The sequence below is a fragment of the Phalacrocorax carbo genome, chromosome 9, assembly GCF_963921805.1.
Source record: "Phalacrocorax carbo chromosome 9, bPhaCar2.1, whole genome shotgun sequence".
Taxonomy (NCBI): Eukaryota; Metazoa; Chordata; class Aves; order Suliformes; family Phalacrocoracidae; genus Phalacrocorax; species Phalacrocorax carbo.
The window spans coordinates 5,351,696-5,378,535 of NC_087521.1; the positions used below are offsets into that span (position 1 = coordinate 5,351,696).

At 36.7% G+C, this 26,840-nt stretch overlaps 1 protein-coding gene across 11 annotated transcripts in view; it reads left to right on the forward strand.

The window, feature by feature from the left end:
- The window catches only part of DPH6 (diphthamine biosynthesis 6), a 208,780-nt gene that overhangs the window by 80,820 nt on the left and 101,120 nt on the right, over window positions 1–26,840 (forward strand). For 9 of the 11 annotated variants that reach the window (XR_010374393.1, XR_010374394.1, XR_010374392.1 and 6 more), the window contains exons 9-12: window positions 5,451–5,604; window positions 6,916–7,047; window positions 10,880–11,009; window positions 13,995–14,169. Coding sequence is in view for 7 of the 11 variants with exons in the window: in XM_064460168.1 (XP_064316238.1) it covers window positions 5,451–5,604; window positions 6,916–7,047; window positions 10,880–11,009; window positions 13,995–14,169 (591 nt within the window). In the remaining 4 variants the exon portion in view is untranslated. The remainder of the gene's footprint in view (window positions 1–5,450; window positions 5,605–6,915; window positions 7,048–10,879; window positions 11,010–13,994; window positions 14,170–26,840) is intronic. The other 2 variants (XM_064460165.1, XM_064460171.1) reach the window with 1 other exon arrangement.

The window sequence follows — 26,840 nt, forward strand, 5'->3', positions numbered from 1 at the left end:
TATAATGCATTTTCTTCAGCTAAATCTCTTCATGTTTAACTACAAAGCATGCACAGAAATTTGTTTTAGATTGTTTCTGGCAGCAAAATGAGCCCTTGTGCCTGGGGGAAAATAACATTTTACTCACTGCTCTGGTTTAATACATTACTGTGCAACTTCAAGGTGTGTTTTTGCATAATAATTGAAGCTTTTTTTTAACACACCCTCTTTGCTTTCACTACCAGTGATACAGAAAAGGCTAAGGAGATAAATAAATATAAAATTTTTTTGTTAAAACATTTTTTAAACTCTGGTAAACACGGCTTAAGATAACTTTTTTGGTAGGCATTTTACAAAAACATTAATAATAACGCTGATAAAACACTGATGTTTGAAATTTGGGAATGCCTCATTTACTTCATGATAAAAAACAAGGTCACCACTGTGATGTACATAAGACAGATATCTAGCTTCATCAATATTTTACTTTGCCAATTAAACTGTCGCCTTGTACATTTAAAATGTAGAATGTTTGGTTGTTTGGGGTTTTTTGTTTGTTTGTTTGTTGTTTTTGTTTTGTTTTGTTTTTGGGGGGGGTGGGGGTGTGGAGGCAGTTTCTGAAGCATATTGCAGAATCTTTAAATCAAGTGTACCAGCTTCTGTATTCAATACAAATTTAATTTTGATATTTTCAATTAGGAAAAAAATACAACCGTGAAAGTTGTGTTTTTTTACTTTGTTTTGCAAGTTCATTGTGCTGTCATTTTTATTTTCCCCATATTGTACTATTCTGTTAGTTATTAAGTTGCGTTGGCTTTTGAATGATCAGAAACAGAAATTAAAGCTGTTGGAACTTCTGCTGATGTGGACATACTTCTGATGAGTAGCGAATATTAGCTATCCTTCATGCTTTAAGATTTGTTCTTTCCCAGATTTAATAATGAATACTTAGTTCCTGGAGTTCCAGTGAGTAGAAGCACACATACATCAAACAATACAAGCCATGAAACTTCAGCCCCTTAAAAAACTTAGAAAAGGTGTTTGGGAGAGATTTACATTCTTTTGTGCTAAATGCATGATCCTGCAGGTTCCATGTTATTTAACTTTGTAGCTATTTCTGTCCGGTTCCTTCTGGCCTGAATAATTTTAATCTCCATTTAGGACTTTAGCTGTAGAATTAGACTTTGTAGGTGATGTCATGGGGAACAGGAAGGAATTTCAAGTTGCAAAATAAGTTTTCTTAGTGGCATGATGGCATTTTTTGAATACTTTGTCGTTACTGAATGATACTTCTCCTAGGCAACCTTTAGTTTCCCTTCCGCATCGTAAAAATATAGATAACCCTTGCAGTTATGTTTTCAAAACTTTGTAACAAATGCTGGAATATTTTTTTTGTACGCTGATGTATTTCACACTAAGCTAATTTATAAAGGATTTTCTTTCCTACTCCATTTGATTGCAGATTCGGTCCAGTTCTCTGAGAAAAAAGAATTTTTTGTTCTCTTTTCATAAGGAAGAGACTATTTGAAAGTCTTTCAGAGTAAAGGTATTTTTCTCCTATGTGTATGTGTATCGTACTTGAAATACTGCAAGGAGATGCATGTGGTCTCTCTCATGATATTTCAAGGAACTCTGCTATCAAGCTACGCCACAAAGAATAAAGAGATTATCATAGTCTTTCCGTACGTCTTCCGAGCTCTCTGCCCCACTGTATTCTCATTGCTGCTCAGTGGGAGAACTATCAGTTTTGGAATTGTGTTGTGATAGGTTTTTATACCAGTTTCTGTAGTGGAGAATGTAAGCTTTTTAAGAAGGCAATCTGTTGTTTTCATAAAAGACCACTGCATGGAATTTCAGCTATATCAGTCAAAGTCCTAGCTCAAGGCTTTTTCAACAGGAGAATTTGGATCTTGGAACACTTGTGCATTTGCTTAACTTCATTCTGAGCGCACTTGCATCAATGACATGAGTTATGTGAATATAGTTAAGCGTATGCATGCATGCAGGCTCTGATCCAAAATTAGGTTGGTATCACAATGTACAGTGGGTGTGGGAGAAACAGTATAACAAATGGGAAAATATATTGCTTCTGTGAAGTAACATGAAAATGTTATGTGATAAAATAGGTTCTGTGAGATATAATTAAAATGTCATTACAGCAAGCTTGATTTCTTGTTTTTAAAGTGATGAGAATATTATTCAGGGAAAGTTAGTCTGTTTGTGGCAGCCTATAACTTTAAGTTTTAAATTCTTAGATTTCTTTCTCTGTCGACAGGAACGGAAGACCAACATTTGTATGAGATTTGAATATAGCTACTAAAGAGAGTCTGGCAGCTCTGCTTAGGCTGGCGTTGAGCCTGTTGTTCCTCTAGTGCCAGGTTCCACACCTAATACTTCTGCTGTAGCCTGCACCTGTGCTGCTGTGGAAAATGATTGATTACCTATGTTTCTGGAGCATTGTGGGAGTCAGCCTTGAATGAATCACTGTGATGTATCATAGGCATTGAAATCAGCAGCAGTCTATAATTATTTTTACGGTCTTTGGTGTATGGAAGAGACATTGTGGAATTTCTAGTATTTCTTATGATTTCCAAAAATTTTGCAGCTGACCAGCTGTTTGTGTATGTGTATAAACACAGATGTATATTTTTTATTTATATCTGTGAAGCGGTATTGACGTAAGCTTAACCATTTATAAAATATTGGCATATTTAGGAAAAAGGGATGTGACTGTGGATGATATGAAAATTCCATGGAGCACCAGACTGGGATATTTGTAGTATTAACAAATTACAGAGCTACAGGGGAGTTCTGTAGGTTACACCAAACCAGTTGTGATACAGTCTGTGAATCTCACAACATCCCCATGAATTTTTTATGAAGCGCATTTTGCAGAAAACATGTTTCGAAACATAGTTGAAAGAACAATTTTCACAGATGGCATGAAAATGGAATAGGTGCTCTTTTCACGTTCACTTGCAGCGCGTATAAATTCAGTCTTCCAGGTTAGGGAATGGAGAGAACTTACGGGTCTCTAACAGTACCTATGGAAGATATCCGTAGCTCTAGATCTCTTAAAAGGTAATTTTGTAAAGCTTAACAAAAGCAAGAAACAAAGTGGCTGTCATACTGGCAAGCTGGAACTTTTAGCTTTCCCATTAACATATTTTTTACTTAGTAATGGATTGTTATACCATATTGAAGTTAAAATCCAGGTGATGTAACAACAAAACCCAAAGCAGCATTGATAGTATCATTCATATCACCATGTCTGTGCATGCTTACTCAGGGAGTAGGACCAAGAGGTGCAAACTCTGTATTTGTTACATTAGTACTCAGTGAATGCCTGTATTACAACGCAAATGGATTGTTTCGTGATGGACGTTAACGATTTGCCAGTGAAAGCAACTAATTTAAGAGAACAACAATTTGCAGGAAGGAAATGGTAACCCTTTTAGCACTGCATGCCACTGTACAGTCTATACATTTCTATAAAGCGACATCTCTGGATAAAAAAATAGAAACTTTAAAAAAAAAAGAAAAAAATTCAATTTTCTTGTAGCATAATCCAGCTAAAGATCTATTTCAATTACAGATTTGTGCTTCTGCTTCTTTATTTTCTAAGTCATACCTGAAGGGTTAGGGGCTATCAGGCAGTCCTCTGGATAACGGCAAAATATATCAACTGACAGCAGTAGTCGGAGGTGTAATTCAGCGAGTGGGAAACGGTATAGGTGCTGTTGGATGCTTGTATATTGTCACGTTGGAATGCATGTCATGTTTGTGCTAAATTGCAGTTTTCATCTTTGCGCTATTACGTTACATTTAGTTGACTTCTTTTAACCTCTCACGTACAATTGATTCACATAAAGTAGATTATTGCCTTGACTTTCATGCCTTTCTTGGAGGAATGAATAAAATGAGGCCCAGTCAAAGAACATCAGCCCTTCTTAGAGCATAGCTCTAGTGTTTACAGTGCTTATAAAACTCCCCTTGAGCCCTTTTAGAGGCAGCAGAGCCGAGTTTCCTCTCATAGGTAATGACCTTTTCGTAATTTAGCTTTTCCTGAGAACTTCCAAATACACTGCTTTAACTTAACTGGATGCTTTTTCTCTCCAGTGACGTCAAACATCGATGTAAATGCTGAGTTCTTATTGCAGACTTCTGATGCATACCATAGTTTTATGCCTTTTTTTTTTTTTTTTTTGCTTAATATCAGGAGAGAACTTTTGGAGGTGCAGTGTGTCTTAAAAATACAATAAATTTACTTTTTTGAAAAAAGTCTATATTCAAACTTGATTAGTAATTTTTAATATATCCCATTCTGTTTGACAGCTTGATGAGATCTAATTGTTAAAAAGCAGAGAATGCAGAGGGTGAAACTTCAGGTGACCCTGAGTGCTTCGCTTATAATGTTAATATTCTTTTTCGTAGATATTTTGCATGGAAATTCTATATCGATATCGATAGGACCAGGAGTTATCGCATGCAGTTATGTTTGGTTAAGGTTTATTAATAAATTCTGTCATAATTCATATTGGTTTTGGGCAAACACAAGTAGATTAGCCAAGCTAGTGATCCCAAAGTCTACATGCTCTGCAGATCAGGCTGCCTTGGAAAATCAGATGGAAGAGAGTAGGGGTTCTGATTGCTCTAAAATAATAATAAAAAATATATATATAAGTATGCCATAATTACACGACTTCTTGAAAATATAACGAACACAGAATTTTGGAAGACTGGTCAGTATGCACTCTGCCTGTGTATTTTGCTTTAAAAGGTGCACTGGGTAGTTTTCCTAGGCCTAAGAAAGCATTTGGGAAGAAGAGAAGGTACAGTGAATTATTTTCTTTCCTTGTCAAGAAATTACTTTGATGTATAAATCTTGGGAAATGCTCTTTCTTGATCTCAAAAGCATGGTGGGTTTGATGGAAAGGATAGTCTTTGTGAGATGAATAGAAAGAGATTTTTGTTCTACCTGGACTGTATTCTTTCAAGGTTCCAGAAAATTTCAAACCTTTCTTGTTAGTCTTTTGCTCTTTCAAGTGTTTAGTGACAGTGTTAATTATCAGATTGTTACTTTTGTACTTTTGTTCCTTTTTTCACTGAATTTGTACTATTTTTGGAAAACATAGTTGTCCTATATGTAACTGTGGAATAGCATTTCTTCATCATAGTATTCTTTCTGTCTCTTGAGTCTTACTGTTTTTCATATCTGTTGTCCTTATTTACTGCTAAGTCTGCATTTTATTCCATATGATGTGTCAGCGCATATTGTATTCTGCCAGTTTCTGCATTCTAAATAGTGGGGAATCCTAATGCCGTTCTTCCATGAATTGTTCTAAGCTTACCTACCCATTGAGCTATGGTATGTTTTGTAATTGAAATCCAAAATCTGAATGACAAAATGTGCTGATTTCATACTGCTTGGCATGCTGTTAACTTGCTTACTTTATAATGTTTGTCTCAAGCAGGAGGAATCTCCTGGTACATTTATGGTCAATAGCTGTTCTTGTGAGGCAAGCTGCGATGATGATGCTATTTTCCCTTCATCAGAAGAGGACGAACCACAGAAAACCATTCCAGTCATCTGGAAGTCATTGAAACATAATTCTCTGGACTTCAGTGAGTCTTGCACAGCTTTCATTAGAAAAATAATATTGAATACTTCATGCTGTGGTGGAGTACGCTATTAATTACTATAAGAACACTCCTGAAAAGAATGTCTGTGACCTTTAATATCCAGTCTGAAAAAAAAGAGATCCTGCTACAAAGTAGTTTTCTGATAGGAATCAATACATATGCGGTAATGAAGCATTTTAAGTTATTTTGTAGAAGGAGCGTAACTTCTTTCTTTCTTTCTTGGTTTCTTTTCTTTGGTTTCTTTTCTTTGGCTTCTCTTCTTCCCCTTCTTCCCCTTCTTCCCCTTCTTCCCTAAAACACACATTAATGTGTTCTGTTTGCCTGAATGGAATTGCTATAATATAATTGTTCATTTGAGTGGAGGGATTGAGTTTTATTTAAAAGGTCTAACCGCACCTATACTGATACTCTGCTGGTTTTAAATTGAAGATAGAAAAGCAAACTCTGAAATGAAGTACAAAACGCAACCATTCAACTTACTTACATAAGTCTGTGTGTCTGTCCCCACCCAAGCAACCTCAGGGTGACATGCATGATTAAATTTAGCAGCCTAGCAAGTTCCTGTCTCTTAGGTGAGCTGCAGTAACTAACCATATGCCTGATACTAGCACTGTTTCAAACATGAGGTGATTAATGCAAGATAAACCTGAGTTCATAGATTGCTACCTCATTAAAGTACCACAGCATCACTGTTACCCTACACCCAAAGATTAGTAAACTTTTCCTGAAACCTAAGTTTCATAGAATAAGTGTTTGATACTGAATTGTATTTAGGCTCTTGAATATGGGTAAGTGCCTGGTGGGGTGTTAAAAATATCTAAACATATTAAGCATCTGCTAAGATGATCAGAACCAGGTTAAACACCTAACTTCCATTAAAATTTGGCATATAAATTTGAAAATCTGTTCCTGTGTCACTTAGATTCTTTTGAAAATTTTAGCTTTTCAGTGTCACATCTTGTGCCAAGTCTGTATCAGAACAGGTAGAGAAATTGTAAAAGGTCAGCAAAAAGGAAAGGAGGAGAGAAAGTCCTGAAATTCTCAGCTAAATACTACTTGCAAGTGTATTTTCTGAAGGCAGTGTTGGAGAAGGATTTGTCAAGCAGCATTTGGAGCTTTGTTACCAGCACACTTACTTTTAAGCTTTTGGGTTATATCTCTTTGTAAATTTTTTTGAAGATGTTTCTATAGTTTTATGATTTTTTTTCCTGTAGAAGTTCATCTTATTTAAATTAAATTATATCTTAAATCTTTAGTTATACTAATCATAGTACTGTTCTCTATTTCCCATAGCTGAGATGCTTGGAAGTTCAGGAAAATCCCTGAGTGGCTACCAGTGGTTTTCAGGCATCACTGCCCACTTCCTTCCATCAAAAGGCAAAAATGCTCAAGAGGCAGCAAGGGAAGCATTTTCTTCTCTCCGAGGTACTTTTCTCAGTTCATGCATTATCTGCTGTTAACTATACTGTTTTTAATGTGGTATTAAGTAAGAATCTGTATTGTCATATGGTTGTATAACTTTAAATGTTGCGGTTGTCAGTTTGCCATCTCATTTTGCATTTGATTGCAATCATTGATACCAAGTCTGCCAGCTTTAATATCGAACACATCATAATTTGACTGGCTTTTGAAGACCCTCAAAAGCAAAAGTAGTGTTCACATCACTGTAACGACACTATTTCCACAGCACTTGCTCACTTTATAACTTGCTTTATAGCTTTCTTGGAATATATGCTGTGTGTGAATATGCACGTGCGCTATGGATGCTGCTTACTTGCTAAAGCACTTTTGTAGCTACCATAATTTTAAATTAAGTTTTCTAGAAAGCTGTTGCACATTTTGGCATCTAGGATTAGGTCAGTAGCAGTAAATCTCATTTACGTTCTTAGTGTAAAGTAAAAATCGCTATCTTGGGAATCATGAAATACAGGTTCCTTACTATCCCTCTTTTACAAGAGACTGACATAATAAAATAAAATATTCATATTTTTGTTTTGTATTTTTTATTCTAAATTTTAAGTGAAGTTTGTTTACACCAGCTTCTTTTAATTCATAAAAATGTAAATAATTTTTAGTATCTGAATGGGTAGGCTCATATTCTTGTTGATAAATTTGCATGAGGCATTGTCCTATAAAAGCTTATTTTTTGCATGTGCGGCTGAGTATTCATGATTAAGTATAGGATGATAAAGAAACCCTAGAATTTTTTTCAGAAGCAAAGAAGTTATACTTTGTAGAAAGTCATTAAGCTAATTTTTGATTGCTTGGAAATCAGCAAGGTGGGTGTGATCAAACTTTAGGAAAAGTTGGTAGTATTTAGTGTAAATCTTCTGGGAATAATCTTTAAACTGAAGCAAAAGGGTTGTGAAATGTTTTATTTTGTTCTCATTATATTTGAACAGAAATCTGCCAGTACAAACATTATATATTTTTGCGTTGACATCTGTCAAAAACCATTGTGTCTCTGATTAGTACAGTAGCCTATTGCTTTCAGCAAATTACTTGCATTAACTGTATTATAGTAAAAAAAAGGTAATTTTCTGATCCTTGGTAGAAATGTCAGCTCTCACATTTCCTTTTGATTTTCTCTTTTTGGAAGTAGGTGCGGAAGACTGAATGAATTATGGTTCTGCCATGGCAAAAAACCAGTTTGTTTCTGAGAACTTATCTGCAAATATGCACAAGGCTTTTTCTGAACTCATATTTAGATCTATACAGAAGTTGAGCCTTCAGTGCTGTCAGAATGGAATAAGCATAGTCCTTTTAACCTAACTGATGTAATCACCTCTAAAGAGGATGAATGCTGCCAAAAGGATTCAGAAATGGAAATGTATTCCTGGACGTTGTGAAACACAGTTGATCTGTGAAGTGGATGGAATTCTCCCATGACGCCAAGACGGGAGGGAATGCAGTACATTACTGTTTACATTTATTTTCTTAAACTCTTTCATTAAACTTTTCTTTATATATGATTGGAAGATGACAAAGGTTGCTGTGCTTTACATATAAAGCAGCTCTGGTGCAGCTGTACCACGGCAAAACTCCATAGGCTTGAAGGGAACTACATAAATTTTTATTATATGAAAATTTAGTCTGAAATGCTACTTCCTGTGACAGTTTGGTTACTGTCTTTTGTGGCTGTCGGCCTAAGGACCCTGGATAACCCATTTTAAAAAAATTAAGCTGTACTTTGGCCAGTGTTATCTTTTGGGTCATTTCTTTTTAGTCAGTTTTGCCTAAGTGAAGATGAGTCTCACCTGGTCAAACTGTATAAATTATTAGGAACAGTGAATGGCTTGAAATTCAATAGAAAGACTGGATGGTTTCCCCGTGCATCCTGGAGATGTGCTGTGTAAGAGTCCTCTCCTTGGGAAACGGAGCTTGTTGTCAAGAACCCAAGTGGTGGATCGGTAACTGGTTCATCATTCATGCCTTTCTACTAGATGGAGTGTTTTGAGACATCAGTGTTTCTGCTTACAAGCTAGGGAGAAATTATTTCCCAGCATTCCTCTAATTAATGCAGAGGAAAAAGGGATTGTACTTTTACTTACTTTAAGAAGATTTTTTTAAAAAATAAAGCTAGAAATTATGAATTTATCAAAATCATTTTGCCTTCAACTTGCTCTAATATTGTTGCATGTCCACAAATCAGAGTTAGCTTGTTGGCTTATGCATTTTAAATTTAGAACGGGGCTGGGGGGGCCAGTTTGTTCCCCCCTCACCAGTTTTCCATGTAATGCTGCAGAATGTTTATCTGCAGGCAAAAACTCTTTCTTCTTGACTAAAATGCTGGTTGGAAATTTGAAAAATGTCCTTGTTTCCTCCTTGACTGATGACGTAGCATTGACCTAGTGATTACTATCAGGCAGCATTCAATTACATTTACAGAATTACAGAATTATCATCGTGTGCTAATTTCTCAGCTGATATTTCTGGACATGTATCTTGACTTCATAGGAGTTGTGTGTCAATGGCAATTCCTATATAATCTCGTATATCACTTGGCACACACTTCCTTTTCTGTCAGTGAGAATTCCCCTATTCAGATTGCCGACACTAACGGCTGTATGACTAAGTAAAGGTGAAACATTTAGAGCAAAATTTAGTATTGGTGTGACCAAACTAACCTTTATGGAAGTGTGCCAACTCCTGAACTGTCTTTAAAAACACAGAAAATTTTAGAAAAGTTTTACACAGAAAGTATTTTACTTCTCGTTAAAGCAACAGCCAATAGAGACTGTCTTTATACTCTTGTAGGTCTCCACTGGAAAACAAATATATAGGTGTATACAGGTACACACAGTAACATTAAAGGTCAAGATCCCCACAATTACACTGAGAAGAGCTTTACCTAGCTCTTTTAAATTAGGTCACGTGGGACTCTGTTTTTATATATGTTCTATATTCAGAGAAGGTTTTGTCTTCATTTAGTTACTATTGCTCCTGAGTTACAAAAGGTCCACACTGCAGAGCTGATTCGCATATCTTGTTATGGTATTGACTATGTTAGAGTAATACATCCTCCTTAAGTGCTATGACTGGAATCCTTTATGCATACACATTCGGATGATCTTGACTTCCCAGTATCTTTTCTTTAACTGTCTGCTTGAGCTTTCCTCTGCTCTCATCTTTCCTTCATTTCTCCTGTGGCCATGTCTGTTTCCTGTTGTCCATCTTGCCATTTATAACTCTGTTTATGCAGAGATATTAGTATTGCAGGGTTTTTAAAATCAGCCTAGTCGAGGATCCCTCTGGAATAGCATATAAATATTTGATCTTTCCTTTGAAGAGGGTGATGCACTAAAGAACCTCTTATTGTCCCTTCCAGTTCTGTACTTTTGTGATTCAAAGTCCTTTATAGATTACTAGCTGTCATAGCCTGAAAATAATAATAATATTAAAAAAAAGAACATAATAAAACTTACGGATACAAGGAATTCAGACTATAACATATCTACATGCATTAATGCATAATATGTTTTCTTGGGGCAAGAATTCACCACTGCTCGGGGTGGACAAAATTTATTTGTATCCTGTTTCTGTATATTTGGAAAACTAACATCAGAAAGAATTTCATGAAAAAAATAGGTATTACATGGGGAACAAGAAGCACGTTGCAAAGCCTTCAGTCATGTTTAGACAACTGTTAGGTTATTACCAGTTGGATTTGCTGAACAAAATCAGGATTCCTCCACTGTCTTTCTATGCACATTTAAAATATTCTGCCTTTAACAGCTATATTATTTTTATCCTGCAGCTAATATGACTTCAGAGGGTTTGAAACTGAAGGATATTATTTTGGTTCATCTGTATATGAAGAGCATGAAAGATTTCAATGTTATAAATTCAGTTTATGTGACAGAATTTGATTTGTGTCCACCAGCAAGGTAAGATTAGAGTACTGCTATAGTATATTTATGATACACTGTAATGTACTGGATTATTGTTACCACACTTATGAAGCTTTTGTCCAAATACTTGTGCCTCACAGCCTTAGAAGTAGACTTTTGCTGCCTTTTGGAGTAATCACATCAGGGCTGTTCACTCAAAAATACTAGGGTTGGAAATTCTTGCCTTAATATACACCCAGTGTAGACCCAGTGTAGACGCCTGGGGTACACTGCTGGTTACTGGCCACCTGTGAGACTTTGTGCCGCTGATCTCCACCCTCTGGGCCTGGCTGTTCAGCCACTTTTCAGCCCACCTCGCTGTCTGCCCATCCAGCCCATACATCAACAGCTTATCTATGATGAAGTTACAGGAGACAGTGTCAAAAGCCTTACGGAAGCCTTAATATCAATCATTCAGTCTTCCTAAGAGTGATGAGGTTAGGAACCTTCTAGGTCCCTGTGATAAACCTTATTCACCTTGTGCTGTTTATTGTGTTAAATACAAAAGCAAAAACCGTTCGCTGAGGAGGTGCCCGAGATGCACATCATGAGATACTGGGACTTATTTCAAGACAGTACCAATATATACTTGCTCTGTTCCTTTTCTTCCCCTTCTTACATGCACTTGGGTGTGGCTGAAAATGAATACTGGACTAGATGGATTTTTGGCTTGCTGCAATGTGGCTATTCTTAATGACTTGTGTTTCATCAGATAATGGTTGTTAGTGGGTAGCTTAGCTGCACTTAACTATTCAGTAAGAATGCAAATATGAAAAGAAATTATTTCACGCTTCTGAATATACTGATGCTAACACTTCCATTCATAGTTCCCAAATCATAGCTTTTTAGTATCTGTTGTACAGCCTCTTCAACACTGCATTCAAGGCCACCTCTGACATAATGAAACACCTTGATTGTCTAGGTATGCAGTATGTGATTCCTGTGTTATTTGGGTGTGTTGGGGTTCTTTTCCCATGGAAATTGGATAACAAAACACCTAGCCCATGAATTTTTTGTTCTTTTTTTTTTTTTTTTAATTGTGTTTTAAAACTAATTTTTGATTTGTGAATTCTTTATTGCCTTTGTCAAAAGGGCTTATTTCTTACTACAGTAATTCATGTTCTTAAGCATCTCAGATAATATGCTCAGTATGCAGAACTGCTATAGCTTGAAAAATTCAACTCGGATCATAGGTTAATACAGGTTGGAAGGGACCCCTGGAGGTCATCTAGTCCAATCCCCTGCTCAAAGCAGGGTCAACTGTGAGGTCAGACCTCATGTCTTGTTCATCATTTTAAAATCAACTGTTTAGCAATTTTCTAATGTAAAATACTATATTTTATACTCTTACTACAGGATATGAAGTGTAGTGTAGGCATGTGAATTTTTAGCGTAGCATGACAAATAGTTAAAAGACATCGCTAAGATAATGTACAGCATCATAGATTCACATTCTCCTACACTGTCTGGGCCTCAGAAGAGACTAAAAGAGAGCAGGAAGAGGCTTCTTTGAGATGCTGATTGTAGGCCAGGGTGACTAAATGACAGAGGGATAGAGTGTTGGTTGTGTGTGCCTTCAGAGGAGGGATCTAGTCCCAGCTGTAAACTACACAAAATGACTCTCCGCTCCTATGTATCTTAAGTTCTTTTTATGACACTTCACTTCTCCCGATTTAGCTTCCTTCATTTCTCATGCTGCTGCATGTTTTAAGCCTCCACATCTGCATAGCCAGCCACATAGTCTTCCATCACTAAAATAACAAGTAGAAAGATTAGGAAATAGCAGGAAAATGGCATTTTATGATTTTTTTATGGAGCAAACAGTTTTATGTTGCATTTTGTCCAGAAGAAAAATTACACAGCAGTTTGCATGGCTGCATCATTGCATTATGCACAGAGACCTGGTTGTGGGAGTTCTCACAAGCAATGTGCTGGAAGCACTGACTCAGGGGTGTGGATCTGCACTAAATTTGCAAAATTGTCTTGAAAATTTACCAGCCCAAGCAGAAAATCCATTCATCCATGCTTATGATGATAGTAATGAGGAAAAAATACTGTATTTGCATGTGGGAGGAGGAGAGGAAAATAGTTTTCTTGGAAGAAATAAGCAAGATGAGTTTTGTAAGGATATGTTATATGATATGTAAAGAGAACAAATAATTTTTTGTTGGGTTCCTGCTGGGAGCTAAATGACTTTATGCATGGACTGCAAATACAATTATTTTTCAGACTTTGAAATGTTGATTTCCCCCCACACACGCCTTGCTTTTTCACTGGCCACATGCAACAGACTATCTGCCTCTCTGTCTGTCCAGGCACTCGGTCTTCCTTGGAGCAAACAAAAGTGGACTTTTAAATGAATCCTTAAGTAGGTTTTCAGTCCTGCCATACTGTGTATGACAAGAGTCACTGTCCTGTGCGTGTCTGTCATGCAACTTGAAGTATAACAGAAAAATATGCCCGGTATTGCATGATAACATGTGAGAAGGGTGTAAAGGAACAATAAACTGCTGCTTTTTAGAAACATGAACCTCTAGTCCAACCATGGAAGGAGATTCAGTGAAAAATATGTGGAAGTAAGAATATGACAATGATACACTCAATCTGAAGGCTGCTTAGCATAACTTATCTGGCATTTCCAGAGTTTTGTGGTCAAGGTCTTTTAATAAAAGATCTCATGTATTCTTAATAAAGTAATGCACATCATAAAATCACCGAATGGAAATGAGCCATTGGCTATGGTGGCAGTTTTTCTTTGGTAATGGCAGTTACCTTTCTGGAAGTCTGAAGCTGATTGTTATTTGGAGAGGAGATAACAGCGTAAATGCTAGCAGGTTATTGCGATACCATAGCTTTTGTTTTCTCTTCCTGACAAAATGTCATAACGTAGTATCCAAACAAAAAAATCCATGGAAAATAAATGCTGAAGGTTGGTACAAGCAAACTTTCTGTTTGAAAAAAATAATTGTCTTGTGTTTTCAGAGTATGTGTAGAAACCCTGTTACCTGATGGAGTACTGTTTTGTATTGACTGTCTTGCACATAAGTATGACATTGCAACGGAGGATGTGTTACGAGATGAAAAACTGGTCATGCATGTGCAGAGCATTTCCCACTGGGCACCTGCTAGCATTGGACCCTACAGTCAGTCCATCAAGGTAGGGAATCTTTGTTACTTCACGTGAACTATATGTCATTTTAGTGAAATGAGTACAGTTATAAAGTCGTCTTCTCTCCCATCTGAATATGCAAAAGAAAATGTTTTTTTTAAAAAATAGCATTTTGAATGCATATTTTTAAAACTTACGGAGAAAAGAAAAGCTTAACCACATCAGTCTTTCATTTTGTGATCATAAGACAGGTTAAATTATTCTTTGCAGAGAATCTCAAAAATGCCTACTTTTGTTGTGTATTATAATGAGACCAAATAATTGTGTTGCACATACACTTTTATAATGTGCCTAGAATTCAAACACAATTTAGGAGCATCTGAGGATATTTGAAATTTGTTTGTTTAAAGCAAGCAAGTTCAAACATTTTTACAGGTAAGTAAATCCTAAAATGCTTATTTAATGAAATCTGTCTTGATGCTCTTGGTACTGCTTAACCATTTGAAAGTACAGCAAGGTTAAAAAAACTGTGTTTTTTTCCAAATAATAACAAACTGAAAAGAATATTACATACTATTTAAAAATATGAAAAAGAGGCAGTAAAGTATCATGGAAATCTGGACCAAAAATTTGAATTATTTTTTTTTTTTCCTCTTCCCCAGCTGGTACCGTTCTATCAATGAACTGTCTCATCTTTTCTGTTACAAAAAATGTATATATCCCTTTCTTACCAATACTCCTCCTTTGTAATACGTTGTCCAGTCCAAATTATTGTGTTGTGCAAACTGATTTAAGCAACAGGTTATGGCATCTATTTAAATTTCCTGAATCAACTTTGAGCCTGAAAACCCACCTAGTGTAACGGCTGTGGAACTGTATTGTGTTTTGTCCTTGTACCATTTTACAGAAAATTCCGGGAATAATATTTTGCTTCAGAAGCTCATTTGGATTTTGTTTCATTTGCAGGAGGAAATGTTGGTAGATAACTCCTGTATTAATCTTGTGGTTATAGCAGGGCGGGTTTTTAGCATTTGTGTTTTTCTTGAGAAAGCAGGAAGTTGGTTTATTAAGCTTTATTCCATTCAGTCTTACACCTTGATGGTCATAATTGTATCATGCCATGCGTAGTCCTGCAAAGATAAAATCTGATAAGCTTCGCACCTTTGTATTTGGAGAAACTCCTCTGATATATAATCGCAACTAATCTCTGTCGTACTGTCCTGCAGCTGGCATAGGCTAAATTCAGAAAAGGGTGTGGGCTGAGAATTGCTTTAGTAACCCAATGAACACTCCCATACACAAACGAACAAGAAGCCTGCCAGTCTTTTGGATCTCCTGGTGGTATGAAACAGTCAGCATAGCCAAGGAGAGGCTCATTTCTCTTCAAATATAGTGTAACCAGTAACTCTGTTCAGCAGTTTAAACATTAAGAAAAACTTTCCACTGTTTTTTGTTTGGTTTCCCCCCCACCTCCCCTGAGGGAACATTTTAGTCAAGCAACACTATTTTCCCTTCAGCTAGAAAATAAGTATTTTTACTTTTAAAATCCAATGACCACAGGAGTAAAGAAACAGTAATGAAAAGCTGCACCTCTGCTACAGGATCAGTTGTCTGTCTTCCTTATGGCTAAGTCCTGCCTTTAGTCCACAAACACTGGTGTTGGTAATATACATACCAGCAATATTTTTAATTTTCATTTGCCGGGTTTTTCTTACTGCTACCACCAATATGTTTCACCTGAGTGTCGGATTTTAACAGTTTTGTCTTGCTAAAAGTCTTTGACTTTTTGGTAACATATTTCTATTCTGCAGAGCTTGATCCAGTAAATGTAAAAAAAGAAAATTTTTTTTTTTTTAAATTTAGTAAGTGTAGTTTATATTTACTTTTTTTTCTTTCTAAAATAACATTTAAAAGATAAAACCTGTAAAACCTGTTCATAGAGGAATGCATAAGTGCATAAACAATGTATTTGCATTTGAAAATTTATTAATGGAAGGTATGGATCTCATATCTTCTTAAATGTGAATCTTCCAAAATTAAAATCTTCCTTAGGTGGGTTTTCAGAACTTCCTTGGACTATGTATGGGCAGATATTAAGCTCTTAAAGTAAGCAGCAGAAGCTCTTAAGTATGTTTTAGGAATAGGATATATTTTCCAGAATAAACAAGGAAGGAACAAAGGTGGTTTTAAAAATCCTTATAGTCAACAGAAATTATTATAAATGATAATAATTTTATGAAGATTAAATATTGACCAGTTTTTTATGTCTGAGGAACAGAAGCTTAATGTCCTTAATGTTTATTATCCTTATGTGGTGTATCTGTAGATTTTGTTTGTCATTTGCTTGGCAACAGTTGGACAATTAAATGGTTGTCTTTTTCGTTCAACATGAAGTTCTGCGGACACTGGGGAGTAATCATTTATTTTATCGCAGTGTTTTGCTCAGTTCAGAATAGGCCAAGGACTGTAATATTCAGGGTATTGCAAGTTGGGATTGATGTGCACTGGCATGTAAGGGCAGAGCTGGCAGCGGAGAGGTGTAGGTAGTTCATGCAGACTCTGGAATTCACACTTCAGGCTCAACAAATCACTCAGCAGAGCATCACTTTAATTCTGTAGTGACCTTGCAGGATCCTTCCGACAGTGCTATGAGGACAAAAAGTAAAAATTTAAAATTTACCACAAGAATGTCCTGATCTAAGTCTGATAGATGCCAGGCCAAAGTGGCAGAACGAAATCAGGGTTTTCAAAGTATTTATAGCGAAATCAAATATTCTTCCTCTTTTGGGATTAACATTCTTTGAAAACAATTTCAATGTTTCTAATTGTAAGAAGTAGACATAAACTGTTTTAAGATACAATATGACTGACTTTCTTATAATTAAGAAACACCTGAGATCATTTAATATATTTTTCTTGGTCCAACTGTTTTATTGGTGCAGAAACCTCTACTGATCTCCATGGCTGTGTCAGCAACTGGAATGTAAGCTACATCAGAGTTACTGTAAAGGCTATAACGCTGATCTCAGTAATGTATAACGAGTGTTCTGGTTATGTGCTCCTAACAGTAGTGCCACAGGCAATGTAGGCTATTCAGTCTAGGAATATGTGATGATACACGGTTTGCCTTCCTCCAGATCCTTCTTCCGCAGTAAGTACCAGCCCAATTTGTGCTGGTCACTTGTAGTAGCTCAGTATTTTTACTAAAGGTACTTTATGTTTTTGCTTCTTACTGTTATCAGATTATTGTTTTATTTTTAAGCTTGAATTGTGTTTTACGAGTGGATTAGCGGATTTGTCAAGAATAAGCAGTAATTGGTAGCTCGTGTAGAAACAGCTTACTTATCATCTTCACAAAAGCTAATGGCACAGTTGTACATCAGGGAGTTAAACGTGAAGATGCACTGCAAAGCAGTGTTTGGGGTGAGAAATTTATACTGAGACCTTATTCACAATTATTTCGTTTGTGAGAACATTTTTTGAGCATTTATGATCTGTGACCATAATTAATTAAAAAAATATATAAAAAAAAAAACCCAGTGCAGCTGAAATACTAACCACAAATACTTATCTAAGAACGCATGGAAAGTTGACAGTGCTTGTAGCAGATGTTCTTCTAGTATGTTAACGTAATTTAAAAGTCTATTTGCGCTTACAGTTTGTCTGCTTTGGCAAAGTTTCTTGATGTTTTTCTATCTGGAAATGAATAAATAAACTGCCACAGTAGAATTTATCGTACTCTCATATTCTGCATATCATTTTTGATGGTGACATAAAGTATTTTATACACATACCGAATGTGTGCATCTATGACTTGATTATGTCTGTTGAACCTTTTAGCTTTTCTTTGTGACCTCAGTCCTTTCCCTCTGACAGCTGCCAAATCCCAGTTTCAGCCATCCTTCAGGCATCTTTCTCAGTTTTCTCCTCTGCGCTGTCTGAAGCCAGCAGCACAAACATAAAAAACAAATGAGTATTCTTACTCTCTGGTTCCAATGTCCAGATACCTATAACCTGATCAAAGCTGGGTTCTTTTTTTTCTGTTTACATGCCTTAAAATAAATTAATATTTCCTTTCATTTTTCTGATCATCAAAGCACGATAAATTGGCAGGTAAGTGCTGTGGGAACAATAGCGGGAATAAAGAGTCTTGCATCTGGCTTAAGGGAGTGATACTTGCGGTGGTTTTAATGTTTCCCTGTTAAGAAGACTTAGTTCCTTCTCTTGCAGTGAAACTGAAAATGGTCCAATAGAGCTTAGTGCACCATTTGTAATAGTCGGCTTTAAAAGGAGAAGGTGGTGGTGTAAATAGGCTTGTCCGTTATGACCAGGAAAAATTACCCGGCTACTTAAACTACCTGACTGGTTGCAGTTTTCCAAAAGCATGCTTAGCTGTTGTTAAACAAAATGCATGTTTTAAGGAATCCATGCATTTAGGGACGCGTGGATTATTCTTGTGAGAAGATCAGCTGAAGAAGGATGAAGATGGAAAGATGTCAGAAAATTCCTGTTTGTGAATCAGGGATTGAAAAAATCATTATATGATTCTTAAAGATACAGTTAACCCTTTAAAATACTGCTTTTTCACATACTTACAGCTGATAAGTTGTTTGTTTGCTCCCTTCCCATCTTTCCCTTTTGTGATTTGACAAATGTATATTATATTACACCATATATAGTAATATGGGGGTGGAACGCATGGAGCTTCCAGTGAGTGGGGAAAAAAAAAAGTGGTAGTCAGCAGTTCAGAGTCTAAGTAGTGTTCCTCTGGGATCAGTACTTGGGACGATACTGTTACTATCTTAACAACTTGGACAATGGAATTAAATACGTGCCTAGGAGGATTCTGGATGACAGTAATCTGGACAGTGGTTGATGCACTGGAGGGCAGGACTGCCATTCAGAGATACCTAGACAAGTGACTGATAACAGGAGCCTCATGAAATTGAACAGAAACGAAGGAAAAGTCCTGCAGCTAGGACAGAATAGTCCCATGCAACAGTGTAGGATGGGGACTGACTGTCTAGGTAGTAGATTACAAAGAAGTAACTGGAAGTCCCGACTGTCAGCAATCTAAATATAAATTGGAAGTTCACCACTGTAGCTATGAAGGCTAAGTAAGTACAAGGCTGCATTAGCAAGGCTGTAGCCAGCAGGTCTTCAAAACCTGACCGCAAATGATGCTCAGCAAACTGGTCTGATGTCTAACTTAGCCCTGCTCTAAGCATCTGGTTGAATTAGTGACTCTAGAAGTTCTTTCCAACCTAAGTTTTTGTCAGATTCTATGAATAATGTTAAAATTACAGATTGACTGACAGGATAACAGAAAAGAAACAGCATAATTATAGAAAAAAGAAGCCCTTGCTATAAAACTTTCTCTTTGGGAAATCATTAACGGTGCTGTATGGAAGAGCACTTAGGACACTGTAATTTTAGAAAATGAAAGAAAACAAGTTGTACTTCAGTGGCACTGTCATGCCTGTTCCTATGTAAGTAACCTGGTAACTGATATAAAAGTTATTGTTGTTGCTTCCCTAGACATTGCCAGAAAAAAAATACGTATAACATTAGGGCAGCCTGGAGACTGTTATAAATTGTGTGGAGACTGTAAGTATGCACGTCGGGGAACAATGGAACGAAACTGAACTCTGCATCTTTGCTGTTCATTTCTGTGTCACATGCTTCTTGGCCGAAGATTAACCAACCTGGCTGTAAAACATTGTATTTAGTTAGCACCATGGGCCAAAACATGGACCAAAGCTGTCTGCCTCCACTGGGGGACACGGCATGCAGTCACACCCAGTAGCTCAGAGCCCACCAAACCGCAGGGGATAACTGTATTACCTCTTGGAGGGCGCCCTCAGCTAGGCAGTTCCACTTTAATGATGAGACATCTTAAAAAGAAATGTTAGGGAGAATTAGAACCACTGTCATCTTCTCAGTAAATCCTTGCTTCTGCCAGTAATTGTGGTTGAGGCCTCAAGGCATGCAAAAGTAGAAGTCAGTTATTGATACTGATGTTGAGAATGGGATCAGTCATCACTGGTAGGACAATCTGGTGCAGAGTACTTGAAACGGCTGTTTAAAGGGAAATTTGGAATTACTTTTTGGGGTTTTGAATCCAAGCTTCTCACTTTCTAAGAAGGTGAAATATGAAGAGATAACTAAGGATCTAAGGCAACAGTTAGCATGAGGGACAAAGTGCGATTTTTTTTTTAAAATTTTTTTTCCTCGCTGGGACGAAAACCAAGACTACCCTCTTAGTCTGCTCCAAGCCATATTAGTATTAAGGAAAAACACTGAATTATTACACAAGTGTATAGTAAGCAATGTTCTGCATAGAACGCTTTAGGGCTTTTCATCTTCACTTCAGCATCGTTAGGGCTGTGTTCTGGAGAAAATGCAGCAGGATGGTCTGTGATAGAAAATTTAGATGCTGACAAAGAATATTTTAGCATATATATCTTGGAAAGAGTTTTCTGCTGAAAATTTTATATGTAGTTTACAAACACTTAAAAATCAGTCATAATGAGTTGATTTAAAATTGCTATGTACAGGAAAGTCTGCTGGAAAAATTCCCAGATTAGAAAATGTCTCAGAGGATGAAATCTTCATCCTCAGTTTCACAGACCAGAGGTAATGTTAAGAACTATTACAGTGAAATTTGTGAAAACACTATTGCTTAGTTAGGGAGTGACTGATTGTCACGATTATGTTCCTAGTCTGGACGTTTTAACTCATTTATAGATCAGGGATCAAGAAAGATCTGAATATTAAAAGCTTGGTAGCTTTTAGAATTTGAATCAGTAGTTAATTTAGGCGGTTTGATAAGATATTTCCTGATATCTTTTTGTGGTTTGATGGGAAGCATGATATCCTGAAGAAAGTTCCCAAATATATTTTTTTTTCTTATGACTCAATTGATCCTAAATCCTGTCTCCCTGATGTATTTCTTCTTAACCCATTCTTTCCCTCTATTTTGTTGTTGCTTGCATAAATCAGGAATTGAGGGGTTTACTTTGTTTGTACTGTAATTACTAAATGGATTTTTATAGCGAAGGGCAAACTGTATAGTTAAAACCAAGTAATCTGTCATTTTCTGAGTCAGAAGTTATTATACAAGCATCTTTTTCAAATGGTGCCGATTTTTTACTTCGTTGATACAATCAAGTCTGATCCAAGAGGCTATTTAGCTAAGAATATCATCTTCCTAAGTTTATCAGTTTGAAGTAATTACTCAAAATTATTACTCAGAAGCATTGCTCTGCCAAGAAAGGGGCCACAAGGTTTAATTCTGGGTGTGCTATTTACAGATTAATTAGGACATTTAACTTCATTTTTAATACTAAAGAATTAATCCCATAAAAATTAGTGATCTCGGAGGAGTCAGTTGTCAACTTCTGACAGGATCTCTTTGCCATAATCTATTAAAATGCTGCTTTTATCTTGTCTTGCCTGTGTCATATTTTATGGATTTTTTCATAAACACTGCCTATACTTCATAAATGTCTCAATTTTCTAGTCTATTAACATTACTTCAAAAGCAATTGATAAAAGAGTAGGGCATGCATGAAATAATACACCAATAATGTGAAGTGCTGGAGGCAAGAACAGTGGGTAGTATCTGCACCGCTTGTGAGCTGAAACAATGAAAGGATGTTTTATCTACTACAATAAAGAAACAAATGATCATTTTTGATAGTAGGAAAAAAGATTGCTAGTAATTGGGCAGATGAAAAATGGGTTACATGGAAAATAGAGCATATCTTGAAAATGATAACTGAATTGAGAAAACAAACAGCTGTGAGCATGTATTTAAATTTTCCAAACCTTTCCCCTTTGATTATGACGGGTACTGCAGTTATTTTCTCATTGTAGATATCACATTTTTTAAATATTTGCAGTAAACTTCTAAGTGTGCAAATATATAGGATTCATAAGGAAATAACACGTTTGTGAATGAGGAGTTAAAAAAAGCAATGCAAAATAAAAATACAGAAATAAATGAACACTTTGGAAGTGTTCAGAGTTGCTTTGAATTTATGATAATTCCCAAGTTAAGGAAAGATCAAACATAAACGATCAGTTTCCTTATCTAAAGTATTACGTTCTTTGCTTTTACCACATTTCTGTGAGAGATCCCATTTTTCCAGAATTAGAAGGCCAGTTTCATTCATGAAATGGAGTTTCCATCTTCCCTAAGGTTTGAGATCCAAATAGTGATTAAGCCAGAAAACAAAGAGAACTGGTAACACAAAAATGAAGTCCAGCCTGCAAGAGGTCTCCATATGCAGAATATATGCAAGTACACAGTGTTTTAAATAAAAACACATTTGATAAAATCTTAAAAGTAATAGAGATTTCTAAAAAGGCGCCTATCACACTGCTTTTAGGTATTCTGAGCTTGCACTCTGAAGAGCCTATCAGCTCCCACTCACATTTCGGTGACTCTCAGAAATCACATGTTCAGCCGAGGTGCTAAGTGCCCTCACATGTGCATGCCATCATTTAGAAAACATAAACATTAAAACAGATGAAGTTACACTGCCTTGACATCTGTCTGTCAAAGCTTCAGTGGCTATCATTTTACACAAAGCTGACTAAGGCACTGTTGCCAGGTTCAGCTGCCTTGTTTAGGACAGTCATTCAGAGTGCCTACCCTTCAGTTCTGCTTCACTCTGTATCTATTAAATTTTACAAGGTAATTCTCTGTTTGCTTGAAAATTCTCTGGCTGTCTAAACTTTGATTGCTGCTGTTGCCGTCTGGGGGGACAGACATCTGCCTGTTTCGTCACTTAGTTCTATAGTGATTCAGATTTAAGAATATGCAAACCTAAGCCGTCCTCCCCAGAAGACCTTAATAGGAGGAAGGGAGAAGGATGGCAGTCATGCTTTGCTTAGGAAGTGCAAAAATTAAACCTGGGTCCCCTGTAGCCTGCACATTTGACTGAGAGCTCACACTTCCCAAATGTTAGTCTGCAGGGGATACTGGAAGGGTACTTCACTTTCCTCGTTCAGAGTCACAATTCAAAAGTGGGGGACCAAGAAAGAAAGTGTCAAACTGCAGCGTGGTTAGAGAGTTTAGATTGCGGTGAGTGGACTTGCTTTCAGGACTGGTTTTGGTTTATATATAGCACCCCTGTAAAGTGGGAGATGTTTCCCATGTCCTTGGGTAAGGGGGCCTACATTTCAATTCTTCTGCATCCTGAAAAAGTGCTCTAGCTTTTGCATTAAGGTAGCAATTTCTTCTTCAACTGTAGTGTAAAGGAGCAACTTGTATTTTTATTTTTTTTTTAGGAATGATTGACACTGGAATTTCTTCAGCCCTAGACTGTGACTTTCCATATGACTTAGGGTCTGTCCTTAAGACTGAGTTTAAGACGATGTGGTGGACTTCATTGCTTCTATTTGGCTAGTTTAGAAAGTTATTCATTCATTGTGCTAGCTATTGTAAATCCCAGGTAATTTCTAATTCAGAATGGTGAATTTAACACCAAAAGAGAGTAGCTTAAAAGCTTGCTCTGTAGATCTGTGAGATTGTTTTTAGTTGCTTAATAGCATATAACCTTTTTTAAATAATCTCAGACAGCATTTTTCCTTTACCTAAGAGAAAGAGGACTTAATATTTTTGTGGTTTGGACTTCTACCTTCTTCTGACAGCTCTCAAGCCTTACATGCTCAGCATATGTAGCCTTATGTTTACTGATAACCCAAACTGTTTTTCAGTATTCTAATAAAGCTTTAAGCCTGTGATTACAGCTTAATTATTGGCAGATATGAATACTTTCCTGATAATGACATGTATGAAGGCTGGTGGCCTGCCATTTAGCAGTCTTATGGAAATGTGTTGTTATTGTGCTAAGACTATAAGCACTTACGAGTGAATTTACCTCTGTATGTGGGAGGAATCCCACTGAGTTCTGCTCATATACTTAAGTTTTATGTATAAGAGTTTAATTTATGGGTGAAATGCTTGCAACATTTATATTAATGGAAAACCTGCCTGGGATATAGTAATGAAGATGAATCGTAAGTTGCTTGATTATTACAAGCAGCCCATTCCAGTTAACTATTTGTTCCTTGATTTGATGTGAATATCATACTTTCCAAGCAACTGAGCATGTGCAATGCATGACTGAGTGTTTGCTGTCAGTCATATTTCTAATTCTCCTAAACATTGCCTTGATTTTTCCAAGACAATCCTTTGGTATCTGAAGGGTTTTATTTAAGTTAAAATGTATATTTTTCTACTTATCCTTTTTTTGTGAGCAACCTTGGTTTTTCTCATCTAGCCCCCATCAAGTCCAGAGGAGCGCTTCATCTTTTTGAACACCACTTGGTGTGAAAAGGCAGAGCCTCTTTCCAGATATCTCTGTAATCAAAGGACACATAGAGCAAGTAGTCTTCCAAGTCATACCAAGCCAATTCCAAGATAAGAAAATCTTCAGCATCTGTTCTGAGGTCCAGCTGTCTCTCTTCAGCAACTGGTGGTGTCAGTGATGTGCTGACCCTACTGGTATGCTAACCTTGGTGGCGTGCTCATTCTGGTACCTTCTACACAGATGAAAATCTTTAACATAGCATCAACAATACAGCAGAAACTGTGGGTCTTAGTGTGTTTTGAACACTGTTATCAACTTTGGACCAGTAAATGACTGACAGTTTTCTTCCATGATGTCGCAAGAAGGGGACATCGTAATTTAGACCTATAAACCTCGCTGCTCTCTGCTTGCTGATCCCATTGTTGCAAGGGAGTCTGTCCCCTGTATTGTAGGTACTGTATTCCTACTCCCATAAGAAGCTTTATTTCTGAGGTTCTTTAAGGCGGGCTGATGCCTAAGATCAGTTTGACTTTTTGCTTTAAGGTAAAAAGCATAAAGAGGGAAGCAACTCTATAAGAAATAACCATAGCAACATCTAATCCCAATCTTATTCTACAACATTATCAGCCTAAACAAGATGACCAGTTCTGTCCTTGTGAGAGACCAGTGCTTCTGACCTATGAAACAGAGGAATAATTATTGTTAGGCAGAGAATGTGAAGATTTTTTTTCACCATGTTCTTCAAAAAAACATTTCGAAGCCACTCCTGGTGCTATTGTTTCATGTGACAAATGCCAGAAGATCACCGGTATCATCAAAAACATAGGATTAAAAATGTTATGATAGACAAAATCGCACGTTCAACTGTTATACTGATTAGCTTAGAAAAAGATTTGGCTTGGTAATAACCAGCATTAAATACCACAATCAGAAACTGTCATTGAGAGAAGTGCTTTAGAATCCATAAGATGCAATGTCCGGGTAGTGGTTAAGCCAGGAACAACAAAAGGCACAGTTGAAGTAATCATAAACCATGAGGACTGTATAAATGACGCTATCACTAATGTCAAAAGCTCCCAAAGAGAGAGTTCAAAGAGATCATTAGTTCTCTTCCTTCTGAGACTGAAGAAAAGTTTTCACTCTGACTTGCAACTCCTTCTCTTCATCTCTTATCCTTTGGATTGTTTACTAGCTCCCTCAGATCCACAGACAAGGGAACCTGGGCAGGTCTACTACCACAGGGTCCACCTACTACGACTCTATCCTTGAAACCCTCACCAAAACCTCAGTCCCTTGTTAGGCATACAGCAAGTTTTCCACAGAAAACCAGAGGCTTTCTCCACAGATTCCATAACAGAAAAAGCCTCTTGACCAGCAGACTCATAGTGTTCTCTGTATGCCCATACGCCACCTCATGATGGTACCCCCTTGAAGGTTTACGGGAAAAGGACCAAAATTTGAAAAACTGAAATAAACATCTCTATTTCCCCGTGCTTTCACTAATCTCACCTGTACTAGATTTTATAAAACAATGAACATGAAAAGCCCCTTTTCATTGGCTGCCTTGAAAAAGAGCTTTTAAATAATTATACTATGATATCATGGCATATCTGACATACAGAGATGAAAATTTGATCTGGACTGGAAACTTAGACTCCTTTACTGTTTTCCACCACTAATTCAGTAATTATCAGATTTCTGCCAAGCCATCTTTGGAATGTTCCTACACTGACGTTACTGTCCTAGATGCTATCATCAGTCATCAAAATTGTAACCTAAAAACTGCAGTATGTAGAAAAAACATGAGTCCACCTATTTCCCTAAAATAAAAACCTGTACCAAACTGTTAAAGGATGTGTATACAGTCAGACCCTTAAATAAGATTTGTTCTGAGCAGAACACTTGATCTGCTCATTTCAGTCATCTAAAGGGGGTTTTATTCAATAGAAACACTCCTTTGAAAAGAGCCACCCAAATACAATGTTAGGAATTTGAAATGAAATGCTACTGCTAATCCTAAATCCTTAGTTGTCACCATCCATCTGTGGAACTTTTAGAACATCATTACACAGTTACAGCCTATAACAGAAAAAAGATCCTACTTTGAAAAAACCAAAAAAACTCCCAGAAAAATCTTCTCAGAACCACCCGTTCCAGTGTTCAAACAGCCCTCTAGCCTTGCTGAGCTTATTGGTAGAAGCAAACACTGTGCGATACCAAATAAATACACTTAATGGATCAAGAGTGTGCCTGAGCATGAAATGGAAAACTTGCCAAGACATCTCTAAAGTAAATAATCCCTACAACAGACCTATTTAATGTCTTTGTATTCCATACCAGCACTTCCAGCGTTGTAATATATTTCAAGTGCTTTCACGGTAACTTTGCAAGTGAAAC